This window comes from Callionymus lyra, chromosome 17 (genome assembly GCF_982586985.1).
Source record: "Callionymus lyra chromosome 17, fCalLyr1.hap1.1, whole genome shotgun sequence".
Lineage (NCBI taxonomy): Eukaryota > Metazoa > Chordata > Actinopteri > Syngnathiformes > Callionymidae > Callionymus > Callionymus lyra.
The window spans coordinates 22,458,314-22,472,079 of NC_141834.1; the positions used below are offsets into that span (position 1 = coordinate 22,458,314).

Below are 13,766 nucleotides of genomic sequence, written 5' to 3' on the forward strand. Positions count from 1 at the left end.
TTCATTTAAACATTTCCTGAATCTATATTTTTTCAGGTTTAAATGTTCGATATAAAGTTCAATTTTTTTTTTTTTCTATTGAATGTCTTATGAATAGATCTTTTTTTTCTATTTAACATTTTATAAATAGATGTATTTTGACGCAATAAATATAGTTTTATCTTTTATTTAAACTGAATTTTATACATATACATATTATTAATTTTTTTAAATTAAAAATGACATAAATATGTACATTTCTTTCGTTTAAAATGTTTAAAATCATCAGTTTTTAAGTCAAATATAATCTTAAATATAAAGTTTGTCATTGTCGTCCTTTTCATCCAGAAAATTATTCTTTTATCTTTTTATATTTCCAGCTCTGACGTCCCCCATCGAGTACCAGAGGAACCACGTGGGTGGAGGCCCCGGGGCTCCCCCCGGCAGTAGCAGCACAGGGGGTCCACCAGGGGGCAGCAGCTCCTCCAGCACCTCCAACATGTCGGGGGGACCGGGCGGCGTCTCGTCCTCGCTCTGCGGGCCTCGCTCTCGACCCTCCAGGATCCCGCAGCCTTCCTCGCGCCTCCCCCAACCGCTCCACCACCACCACCCCCCAGGCCCCGACGGGCCTGACCGATCAGCAGGTACGTGGTCCCCCTGCCGCCCCCCGTCCTTCCCCCCGAGCTCAGACGCCAACGGAGAGGTTCCCGAAGGCTGTAGTGACGGCAGCAGACCACCAGGGGGCAGTAGCACTCCAGGAGGCTCCGAGGAGGTCAAACAGGCGCCGGCTCGTAAACTCAAAATGGCCGTGGCCCCCCTCAACCTGTCGCTCAAAACCCCCCGGGTCGGGACGGTGTCGCCCATGATCTCGCCGCCCGGCGCCGGGAAGGAGGCGTCGGTGCCGCCCAGCCCCGCCCACAAAGGCAACCCCTTCTGGGCCGTGGTCCCGGGCGTCCCCTCCTCCCCGGGGGGCCGGGCCCCCCAGCCCGGGGACGGCGGCGGGAGCCAGGCCCCCCTGCACCAGCGCCACTCCACCACTAGCAAAGACTTAGACCGCATGAGCACCTGCTCCTCCGCCAGCGAGCAGTCGCTGCAGAGCAACGGGGTAAGACCTCCAGACGCCACTAACGCCGGAGTCACTAACTTCACCGACGACCACTTCCTGTTTCTGAGGCTCTAACATCAGCAGCAGCTTCTCTGAGTCACTAACATCATGGACTCACCTGCTGCACCTGCTGCACCTGCTGCACCTGCTGCACCTGCTGCACCTGCTGCACCTGCTGCACCTGCAGATGATCTTCTTACTGAACCTGTTCAATCCTTCAGGGTTTATTCTCACAAGATTCTTAGTGTTTCAGTGTCTTCACAATATATTTAGATTTACCTTATTTTATGTTTATATTTACCTTTTTTTATATTTATATTTCAATTATTTTCAATTTATAATTCAATTATTGTCAATTTGTATTTCAATTATTTTCTATTTATAATTACATTATTTTTTATTTATAATTACATTATTTTTTATTTATAATTACATTATTTTCAATTTGTACTTCAATTATTTTCAATTAATAATTCAATTTTTTTTATATATAATTTAATTATTTTCTATTTATATTTAAAATATTTTCAATTTGTATTTCAATTATTTTCTGTTAATAATTCAATTTTTTTTATATATAATTTAATTATTTTCAATTATTTTCAATTTATATTTAAAATATATTGAATTTATTTTTTAATTATTTTCAATTTATATTTCCATTATTTTATATTTACAATTAAATTATTTTAAATTTATAATAACATTATTTTCAATTTGTATTTCAATTTTTTTTATATATATAATTTAATTATTTTCAAATATTTTCAATTTATATTTAAAATAAATTGAATTTATATTTTAATTATTGTCAATTTGTATTTCAATTATTTTCTATTTATAATTACATTATTTTTTATTTATAATTACATTATTTTTTATTTATAATTACATTATTTTCAATTTGTACTTCAATTATTTTCAATTTATAATTCAATTTTTTTTATATATAATTTAATTATTTTCTATTTATATTTAAAATATTTTCAATTTGTATTTCAATTATTTTCTGTTAATAATTCAATTTTTTTTATATATAATTTAATTATTTTCAATTATTTTCAATTTATATTTAAAATATATTGAATTTATATTTTAATTATTATCAATTTATATTTCAATTATTTTATATTTACAATTCAATTATTTTAAATTTATAATAACATTATTTTCAATTTGTATTTCAATTTTTTATATATATATATATATAATTTAATTATTTTCAAATATTTTCAATTTATATTTAAAATATATTGAATTTATATTTTAATTATTGTCAATTTGTATTTCAATTATTTTCTATTTATAATTACATTATTTTTTATTTATAATTACATTATTTTTTATTTATAATTACATTATTTTCAATTTGTACTTCAATTATTTTCAATTTATAATTCAATTTTTTTATATATATAATTTAATTATTTTCTATTTATATTTTAAATATTTTCAATTTGTATTTCAATTATTTTCTGTTAAAAATTCAATTTTTTATATATAATTTAATTATTTTCAATTATTTTCAATTTATATTTAAAATATATTGAATTTATATTTTAATTATTATCAATTTATATTTCAATTATTTTCAATTTATATTTCAATTATTTTATATTTAAAATTAAATTATTTTAAATGTATAATAACATTATTTTCAATTTGTATTTCAATTTTTTTATATATATAATTTAATTATTTTCAATTATTTTCAATTTATATTTAAAATATATTGAATTTATAGTTTAATTATTATCAATTTATATTTCAATTATTTTATATTTCCAATTCAATTATTTTAAATTTATAATAACATTATTTTCAATTTGTATTTCAATTTTTTTTTATATATAATTTAATTATTTTCAATTATTTTCAATTTATATTTAAAATATTTTCAATTTATATTTCAATTATTTTCAATTTATATTTCAAATATTTTCAATTTATATTTCAATTATTTTCAATTTATATTTCATATTTTTCACTTTCTATTATTTAATGATCGTTTAAAAATAATTCACTTCAATATTCAATGATGTCTTTTGTTAATTTTATTCATAATATGTTTATTTAAATGATTACAATTATATATATATATTTTTAATATCTATTTTCTCTCTTTTAATCATTTGTTTAAAAGTGTTATTAATATACTTGTTTTCCCTTTTTCAATATAAAATATCATAAATAAATTATTCTTTAAAAAATATATATATACTGTATATATATATCAATAGTTTGTATTTCTAAATAAATATATTTATTTTTTCGAATCAAAATAAATGAGTAAAATATATAAAAGGTTTAAATTGATCACCAACAGATCACCGAGCGACTGGATCAACAATTTTAGATTCAATTGAAAAGACTATGAATTAAAAAACATTGATTTTTTATTTTATTATTTTTATTACAATATTAAACAATATTGGTGAGAAAAACCCATTATTTAGAAAATATTCCTTTTTTTTCCCATTCAATTATATATATTTATTTAATTCAACCTTTCAATTTACAATGTTTTCATTTAATAATTCAATAAACAAATTCAACCTTTGAAATTAAATGTTATTAAATAGATGAATTCATTAAAAACAACATTAAATGTTAAAAAGGTGTCAATATTGTGTCGTCACTGAAATGCTTCATAACTTCTTCTTCTTCTTCTTTGATTGACGCATGCTTTGATTGATGGCGTCACACCTGTGGCTCACCTGGATGTTCTCCCGCCAGAGTGAAAGCAGTAGCAGCAGCAGCGTGTCCACCATGTTGGTGACCCAGGACTACGTGGCCGTGAAGGAGGACGAGATCATCGTGGTCCAGGGCGAGGTGGTCCAGATCCTGGCCAGCAACCAGCAGAACATGTTCCTGGTCTACAGGGCGTCCAACGAGAACTCGCCCGCCGCCGAGGGCTGGATCCCCGGACACGTGCTGGGTCACACCTCGTCCTCCCTCACCCCCGACGTCCCGGAGGGAACCGTCAAGTAAGAGCATGCTGAGTTCAGTGAGAGGGAGTGAGACCAAGAGAGTTACTGTACTTTAGAAACACAAACATTTATGAAACAAATGTAATAAATAACAATCATTTATGAACAGAAAATGTAAGTTTTAAACAAACAAAAATCTATTTTTAATATAAAAAATAAATAAATACAACGTTTGGATAAAAAATTTAACAAAAGATCAATAAAAATTCATTAAATAAAACGTAAAAAGTAAATTTAAACTGTGTTTTTTCACGTCTTAGCGGAAAAAAGGTCAAATTCAGATGAAAAGAGTAGAAAAAAGTAGCAAAATTATAAACCAGGTTTAATATTAGCAATATTAGTATAAGTATCAAGTATCAGGGAAAATATTTAAAAAAAAACAAGACAAATCATCGTCAAAAATATTAAAAAAGAAAAGAAAACCAAAAATCAAGGTAAAAGGCTTATTTTTTTTAATTGGAAAAAGATAAAAACATTATTAAAATTAAGATAAAAAATTCCAGGAAAAATTGTGTTAAAAAAACAACAAATTATTAATATTTGTAATAATAACAAAATAAATATAAGGTTTTAATAAACAATAAAAGGTCAAACAAAAAAGTCATTGACCATAATTCAACATTTTAAAAGTACATTTGTCTGTGTCTCTCAACAACCCCCTCAGTTACGATGGAAACTGCTCCCGTAAAGCTTTGCCGCCCAGCCGACCAATCACAGCCCTGCATGACTCTATGACTCACTGAACGATTGAATCTTATCTTAAGTTATGATGTCATCGCAGGAAGTCATCATCATGGCACGCCGCGCTTCGCATCCGCCGTAGATCCGAGAAGCGAGACAAGGACGGCAAGAAGGTGGAGAACGGATACCGAAGGTCTCAGGACTGTTTGGCCAACAAGGTCTCGGTCAAGCTTCTGAACCCCAACTTCATCCATGAAGGTGAAGAGTCCAGTCTTTCTTCTCGCCTCCTCCTTCTCTCTGACCTCCTGATCTCCTGGTTCTCCTTCTTTCTGACCTCCTGGTCCTCCTTCTTTCTGACCTCCTGACCTCCTTCTCTCTGACCTCCTGACCTTCTGGTCCTTCTTCTCTCTGACCTCCTGACCTTCTGGTCCTTCTTCTCTCTGACCTCCTGACCTCCTGGTCCTTCTTCTCTCTGATCTCCTGACCTTCTAGTCCTTCTTCTCTCTGACCTCCTGACCTCCTGGTCCTTCTTCTCTCTGACCTCCTGACCTCCTGGTCCTTCTTCTCTCTGATCTCCTGACCTTCTAGTCCTTCTTCTCTCTGACCTCCTGACCTCCTGGTCCTTCTTCTCTCTGACCTCATGACCTCCTGGTCCTTCTTCTCTCTGACCTCCTGGTCCCTGTTCTCTCTGACCTCCTGACCTTCTGGTGCTTCTTCTCTCGTACGTCCTGACCTTCTGGTCCTTCTTCTCTCGTACCTCCTGACCTCCTGGCCTTACTTCTCCCTGACCTCCTGGTCTTACTTCTCTCTGACCTCATGACCTCCTGGTCCTTCTTCTCTCTGACCTCCTGACCTTCTGGTGCTTCTTCTCTTGTACGTCCTGACCTTCTGGTCCTTCTTCTCTCGTACCTCCTGACCTTCTGGTCCTTCTTCTCTCTGACCTCCTGACCTTCTGGTCCTTCTTCTCTCTGACCTCCTGACCTCCTGGTCTTACTTCTCTCTGACCTCATGACCTCCTGGTCCTTCTTCTCTCTGATCTCCTGACCTTCTAGTCCTTCTTCTCTCTGACCTCCTGACCTCCTGGTCCTTCTTCTCTCTGACCTCATGACCTCCTGGTCCTTCTTCTCTCTGACCTCCTGGTCCCTGTTCTCTCTGACCTCCTGACCTTCTGGTGCTTCTTCTCTCGTACGTCCTGACCTTCTGGTCCTTCTTCTCTCGTACCTCCTGACCTCCTGGCCTTACTTCTCCCTGACCTCCTGGTCTTACTTCTCTCTGACCTCATGACCTCCTGGTCCTTCTTCTCTCTGACCTCCTGACCTTCTGGTGCTTCTTCTCTTGTACGTCCTGACCTTCTGGTCCTTCTTCTCTCGTACCTCCTGACCTTCTGGTCCTTCTTCTCTCTGACCTCCTGACCTTCTGGTCCTTCTTCTCTCTGACCTCCTGACCTCCTGGTCTTACTTCTCTCTGACCTCATGACCTCCTGGTCCTTCTTCTCTCTGACCTCCTGGTCCCTGTTCTCTCTGACCTCATGACCTCCTGGTCCTTCTTCTCTCTGACCTCCTGACCTCCTGGTCTTACTTCTCTCTACCTCATGACCTCCTGGTCCTTCTTCTCTCTGACCTCCTGGTCCCTGTTCTCTCTGACCTCATGACCTCCTGGTCCTTCTTCTCTCTGACCTCCTGGTCCCTGTTCTCTCTGACCTCATGACCTCCTGGTCCTTCTTCTCTCTGACCTCCTGGCCTTCTGGTCTTACTTCTCTCTGGCCTCCTGGTCCTTCTTCTCTCGTACCTCCTAACCTCCTGGTCCTTCTTCTCTCCGACCTCTGCAGCTCCTCCGGAGTTCCTCGTCCCCGTGAGCGACGTGGCGTGCGAGGCCGGCGACAGCGTGACCTTGAGGTGCAAAGTCTGCGTCCAGCCTCGAGCCGGCGTGACCTGGCGAGGACCTGAAGGTCACGCTCTGAGCAACAGCAGCCAGTGCAGCATCAACCTGAGGTGAGAGCGACGAGTCTGGTGGTTCCTGGAGTTCCTGGAGTGACTGGTGTGATCCTGCAGCGACACCGGAGAAGCCACCGTCAACATCCTGGCGGCGGCGCTGGAGGACGCCGGCGTCTACACCTGCGTCGCCGCCAACGCCGCCGGGTCCGTCTCGTCCGCCGCCAGCCTGAGGGTGTCAGGTGGGTGGGATCGGAACCGCAGACCCGAGCAGGAGAAAGACTCTGAGGTTCTGATGTTCACAGGAGTCCTGGACGACTGTGGAGGATCTTTGTGGAAGAACAACTTCGAGGCTCACTACAGCGAGGTCACAGAACTGGGAAGGTGAAGATTCTTCCTGAACCTGTGGATCCTCGAGCTTCTGCTAGAAGATCCATGTAGCATCATCCAAACGTAGAGCAGCAGCACTTGAGTCAAGAGTCGCACAATAACTCAATGATTCACTCTTTAAACAGGCGTAGCTGCAGTGATGAGTTCAATGAGAGGGAGTGAGTCAGAGAGAGCCAGGTTGGTGAATGAAAAATTGGAGAAATTAATATACATTTTATATATGTGATTAATATAGAATTAATTACAAAAAAAACAGTATAAAACTTCTTTTTTTTTAATAAAAGAAACAAAAAAGTCACGGTAAAAAAAAGATTAAAAAAAGGTGATGAAAATTTTATTTTAATAATAATAAGAAAAAATAATAATAATAATAATCATAGTTTAAAAAAAGGCTCAGAAATCAGTGTTAAATTGGTCAACAAAAAAAAATACATATCAAAGTAAAACATGGATAAAAACACAAGGATCACATTGTGTTTTTAAAAAGTCAGGTTAAAACATTAGTTGGAAAAATGTAAAGTTAGTTACAAACATTTATTTTAAATAGTTAGTTAGGAAAAATGAATTGAAAAGTTAAATCAAGACAAAAAATCTTGAATTTATATACAAAAAAATCAAATAAATGAAGATAAAAAGTTAAATATTTTCCTTGTATTCAATATAAACATGTGATATAATTCAAAATGTAAAACAGTCGATCAAAGCCATGAAGTTCTGGCAACAGATCAGCTGAACTCTGGAGGAAACACTGGAAAGAAGTCCAGGAGTGAAAGTTTGTGTTTACAAATGTGTTCAAATAGACGTGAAAGTGTGTTTTTCAACTTGTGTTGCTTCAAAACTCACTTGAACTGGCGTCATGAGAAGGTCAAAGTTCATCTTCTGCCCTCAGGGGTCGATTCTCCGTCACCAAGCGCTGCGACCAGACGGGCAGCAAACGCGGCGTCGCCGCCAAACACGTGAACAAGAAGCTGCAGCGGCGCGAGAAGGTCCTGCAGGAGATCCGTCTGCAGCAGACCCTGGACCATCCTCGGCTGGTGAAGCTGCTGGACACCTACGAGTCGACCTCCAGCTTCATCCTGGTGCTGGAGATGTGAGTTCAGAGGTCACGCTGGAGGTCGCGGCAGGAGTGAGACGGCTGGTGTGTTTCAGGGCGGACCAGGGTCGCTTCCTGGACTACATCGTGAGCTGGGGGAACCTGACGGAGGAGAAGGTGGCTCTTTATCTTCGAGACATCCTGGAGGCTCTTCAGTACCTGCACAGCTGGAGGATCGCTCACCTGGACCTCAAGGTAGGAGCCGGGGTCGTGACCTCCAGGGTGGTGACCCGGACGAGTCTCTTGACGTGGATCTTCTGCCGCAGCCCGAGAACATCCTGGTGGAACATCGTTCTTCTCAGCCGCTGGTCAAGCTGACAGACTTTGGAGACTCGGTGCAGCTCAACACGTCGACCTCCTACGTTCATCCTCTGCTGGGGAGCCCCGAGTTCTCTGCTCCGGAGCTGGTGCTGAGCCAACCTGCCTCGCTGACCTCTGACCTCTGGAGCCTCGGTGAGATGAGTAGTGTTTGTGTTTGTTTTCTATTTGTGTGTGTTTGTTTTGTGTGGTTTTGTGTTGTGTTTTTTTGTGTATGTGTTTTGTGGGGATTTTGTGTTCCGAGCCGTTTGTCTTGTGTGTGTTGTATCTGTGTGTCTTTTGTTTTGTACGTTTTTGTTTTGTATTTTGGTGTGTTTGTTTTGAACTGTTGTTGCATTTGTTTTGAAATGTTGTTGTATTTGTGTGTTCTATTTTTGCATGTGTGTGTTGTTTTTATGTTTGTTATACGCATGTTGTTGTGTTTTGTGTTGTTTGTTTTGAATGCGTTTATATTTTAGTTTTGAATGTGTTTGTGTTGTATTTTTGTGTGCTAGTCATGTATTTGTATGTTGCATTGTAATGTGTATGTAATATGGAAACATAAATAAATAAATATATATATATACACACATATATAAACTAATATATCAGGCATGTGTTTTTATATAAATAAATATATATATATATATATAAATACATATTTAAACTAATACATCCTCCTCAAACACCAGGTGTGTATATATATATATATATAAACTAATACATCCTCCTCATACACCAGGTGTATATAATATATATAAATATATAAATATATATATATTCTCCTCCTACACCAGGTGTGTTTATAAATATATATAAATATATATATCTTCTCCTCATACACCAGGTGTGTTTATATAAATATATATATGTTCTCCTCCTACACCAGGTGTGTTTATAAATATATATAAATATATATAAATATATATATATCTTCTCCTCCTACACCAGGTGTGTATATAAATATATATAAATATATATATATCTTCTCCTCCTACACCAGGTGTGTTTATAAATATATATAAATATATAAATCTTCTCCTCATACACCAGGTGTGTGTTTATAAATATATATAAATATATATATCCTCCTCATACACCAGGTGTGTGTTTTATAAATATATATAAATATATAAATCTTCTCCTCATACACCAGGTGTGTGTTTATAAATATATATAAATATATAAATCTTCTCCTCATACACCAGGTGTGTGTTTATAAATATATATAAATATATAAATCTTCTCCTCATACACCAGGTGTGTGTTTTATAAATATATATAAATATATAAATATATAAATCTTCTCCTCATACACCAGGTGTGTATAATATATATAAATATATATATCTTCTCCTCCTACACCAGGTGTGTTTATAAATATATATAAATATATAAATCTTCTCCTCATACACCAGGTGTGTATAATATATATAAATTTATATATCTTCTCCTCATACACCAGGTGTGTATAATATATATAAATATATATATATTCTCCTCCTACACCAGGTGTGTGTTTATAAATATATATAAATATATAAATATATATATCTTCTCCTCCTACACCAGGTGTGTGTTTATAAATATATATAAATATATATATCTTCTCCTCCTACACCAGGTGTGTGTTTATAAATATATATAAATATATAAATATATATATCTTCTCCTCCTACACCAGGTGTGTTTATAAATATATATAAATATATATATCTTCTCCTCATACACCAGGTGTGTATAATATATATAAATATATATATCTTCTCCTCCTACACCAGGTGTGTTTATAAATATATATAAATATATATATCTTCTCCTCCTACACCAGGTGTGTTTATAAATATATATAAATATATACATCTTCTCCTCCTACACCAGGTGTGGTGACGTACGTGGTCTTGAGTGGAGCGTCTCCGTTCCTGGACGAGAGTCTGGAGGAGACGTGTCTGAACATCTGTCGTCTGGACTTCAGTTTCCCGGACGACTACTTCCAGGGCGTGAGTCTGGCCGCCCGGGACTTCATGTGCCTGCTGCTGCAGGGCGAGCCGGACCGGCGCCCGTCGGCCTCGCTGTGCCTGCAGGACCCCTGGCTGCAGCCGCGCCCCGTCCTCCAGAACCAGAACCAGAACCAGAACCAGCACCTGGACACGTCCAGACTCATCTCCTTCATCGAGAGGCGGAAGCACCAGAACGACGTCCGCAACATCTCCAGCATCAAGACCTTCCTGCAGAGCCGCCTGCTGACCCCCACGTGACCCCACACGTGACCCCCACGTGACCCCACACACGCCTGCTGCTGCTGCTGACCCTCACTCTGCTCACCCTCTCTTCCTGCTCGCCCGCACAACACGCTGGAATCTTGAACCGTACGATGCGGTTCGGCTGCTCCACGAGAAACGCTTTTTTCTATCAAGAGATTACTTTTTGTAAACAAGTGTACAGTCGAGACTGGATCAGAACATCTCACGGGTGCGAGGTGAACGTGCCGAGCCGGGCCGACGCCGGACCACGTCGTCGCGCAATAGCCGACCTGCTCCCCCTACAGCTTGAAAGGTGAAAAATCACTTTATTTTGTCTGGCACCTGAAGAAGAGCTACTTCCTGTCTGGACCTGCACCCGCCTTATTGGTCAACGTTCTCTTCCTGCCTTTAGTTCTCGAGCCCGACGAACAACGACGTCTATTTCAGTGAGTTTTCCCGAGTCCATGAACGCACCTTCACCAGGTGCCCTCGGAATATTGAATCAATCCAACATTTATTGATTTTGAATCAATCCAACATTTATAGATCACTTTGATTTTAATGTTTTTTTGCATTAATAATGAAATTAAATAATTAATTTATTGAAATGTTGAACTTGTTTTTATTGAATCCTTTCAATTAAAAACATGAATTATTCATTTTCTTACACAGTTTAATATTCTAATTCCTACAAAAAAATAAGTGTGATATTTTTAAACTCATACTCTTTAACAACCTTCTGTAATCAATATGTTTTACTTCATAGTCGTTTTAATTCAATATAAATGTTCGTATAATGATCAGCAGACAAAACCAACAGAGCACCGAAATACTGGATCGTTTACTTCTGTCATCATGTGATCGACTGCGCATCACATGATTGGCTGAAAGTTGGATCTTTGGATATTATACCAGTATTTGTAAATTTTCTGAATTTACAAAATTGTTTTTGAATAATTGGAATTAGAATATCAAACTATGTGTAAAAATGGTTTTAATTTTTAAATTAAATTCAAATAATGAAATGCATTAAAAACATTAGAGTGTAAATAGTTCATTTCATTGTAATTTACACGTAAAAGTAACTTGTAAATTCAAAGTTTCAACATTCAATATTCCGATGTCGCTGAAAAACTTCCATGAAATCGTAGCTTCGGAACAAAACCAGGAAAGCATCGCGCAACTCTTCCTCCACACGTTCTGCTGAAGACTCTGGTGAGACGTCCATGTCTTCAGGATCCACCAGGACTAACGTTTCTTCTTCGACTTTTCATTTCCTGTAACAAAACCAAAGTCGTCTCCGTGTTTCCTTCCCTGCTCAAATGTGTTCTATTTATTTTTATTTATTCCTGTCGTACGGAGAACTGACGTTTCTTTTCTCTCCAGCTGTGCAACACAAGTGTTTGTCGTGAGAGTTCGTTCGGCTTCTGTAGGTTGATGACGCTTTATTTGACTTTCTTCTAGCATCGCGGCCGAACCCGCGTCCATGTGGCGCCGCCATCGCTTCTGGACGTTCACGACAAACACCAGAGCTTCACACGATCCTATCGGTTCTTCTCACCGTCTGATATCATCTCCTTGATTGATCCTCATGATGGATTGATTTAAAAAACAAACATTTTATGGATCCAGCTTGAGATATAACACGTGTACGATTGCTACCCCTAGAGGGCCAGCCAGGTATTGCAAGTTTTTATTTCCCAAATAGGTTGCGATCGATCAGTAACACCACGAATTATCACAACAATCTTCAAATATTCTTTAAGAAAAACATTCTCAACATATACATTGTAAGGCGTGTTGTTTTCCACAATTAATGGAGGTTAGAAAAATACATTTTTAGACATACAAGAAAGTTGTGGAACCACTAGACTATTTTTAAAGTTATTTTTTAATCAAATATTTGCCCATTCAATCAGTTTTTTCTTCTTTAAATTGTTATTTATTACATTCTTGGATCGACCTAATTTTATTTTTATCATATAAACAGCAGAAAAACATTCGTTAGTTCTATAATTCAACATTATAAACACGGGTTATGATTTCAAACTCATCCTCTAGTTGTTCCCCAACGATCCTCACGGTGGCGCCACAGACCTGATCGGCATCAAATCTATAGACTTCCTGGAGAATAAGATCATTTCTCGAGCATCAGCTTAAATAACTCTAGATATAAACTGCAGTTCTCACGCATAAGTTGATGGAAAACTCAACTTAAAGTTAATTTAAAGTGTCAGATCATTTAATGTTTGGACAAAAAGAACAAAAAAATAAGTTGTCGTCTCTGGATCTGTTGTCAGTTTCTATTTATTGTCGTGAACATGGTTTCATGAAGGATCTCGAGGATGAAACTCGTGTGAACTTGTAAAGATGTACAGAGAGCAGCGACCCGCGTGTAAACCTCATATTTTACTGCAGTCATTTTGAATGTCTCGATATTTTTACTTTTGCATGTATATTTCTCTGTACAGAAGGTTGTGTTGACATGTTACTTACGTGTTGTAAATATTTGATTTTGTCTTGTTATTTTGCCATTAAACGTTCGAGAAGCAACTGTAGTGACGACGTTTGGCCACCAGGTGGTGGTATAAGAATTCTTCTTCACCTTTCATGAGGGCTCGCAATGCATGATGGTCAATGTGTGCCGCTCCTCGAAGGTGCAAGTCATCAACGAGCGTCTCAGGTGCAAACCTCAGGTGAGCATTAATGAATTGATTGACGTCATCTCACGTGAAACTGACGTTTACTGAGAGTCAAGCTAGCTCTGGTTAGCATAGCACCTCGGTATTAGCTTAAATGTGTCAAAAGAGCGAGTTAGCATCAAGCTACGTTGAATAGTTGGTTAAACACAAATTAAAAAACCTCAGCTAATATTACGAGTGTTTATCATTTCAATGTTTCTAATTAAATCCGAGTTAAGACTTTTATTCGCCACTAGATGGTGACAAGTTTCAAGAGCGCAATGCACGACGGTTGATGTAGTTTAGCGCGCAGACGAAAGATGGCGCTCGACGGTAAGTCAAGTTTAGTTTGTATTTCAGCAACAACGAGGAATGA

At 37.5% G+C, this 13,766-nt stretch overlaps 1 protein-coding gene across 2 annotated transcripts in view; it reads left to right on the plus strand.

The window, feature by feature from the left end:
* triob (trio Rho guanine nucleotide exchange factor b) overlaps window positions 1-13,262 on the plus strand; it is a 153,351-nt gene extending 140,089 nt beyond the window's left edge. The window contains exons 50-59 of one of the 2 annotated variants that reach the window (XM_087778987.1): window positions 360-1,084; window positions 3,821-4,071; window positions 4,856-5,013; window positions 6,584-6,746; window positions 6,807-6,928; window positions 6,992-7,070; window positions 7,966-8,166; window positions 8,226-8,364; window positions 8,436-8,622; window positions 10,348-13,262. In XM_087778987.1, the coding sequence (XP_087635113.1) occupies window positions 360-1,084; window positions 3,821-4,071; window positions 4,856-5,013; window positions 6,584-6,746; window positions 6,807-6,928; window positions 6,992-7,070; window positions 7,966-8,166; window positions 8,226-8,364; window positions 8,436-8,622; window positions 10,348-10,724 (2,402 nt within the window). In that variant the 3' untranslated portion in view covers window positions 10,725-13,262. Of the gene's footprint in view, window positions 1-359; window positions 1,085-3,820; window positions 4,072-4,855; window positions 5,014-6,583; window positions 6,747-6,806; window positions 6,929-6,991; window positions 7,071-7,965; window positions 8,167-8,225; window positions 8,365-8,435; window positions 8,623-10,347 lie in introns of those variants that run through there. The other variant, XM_087778986.1, reaches the window with a different exon arrangement.
* The last annotated feature ends 504 nt before the right edge of the window (window positions 13,263-13,766 follow it).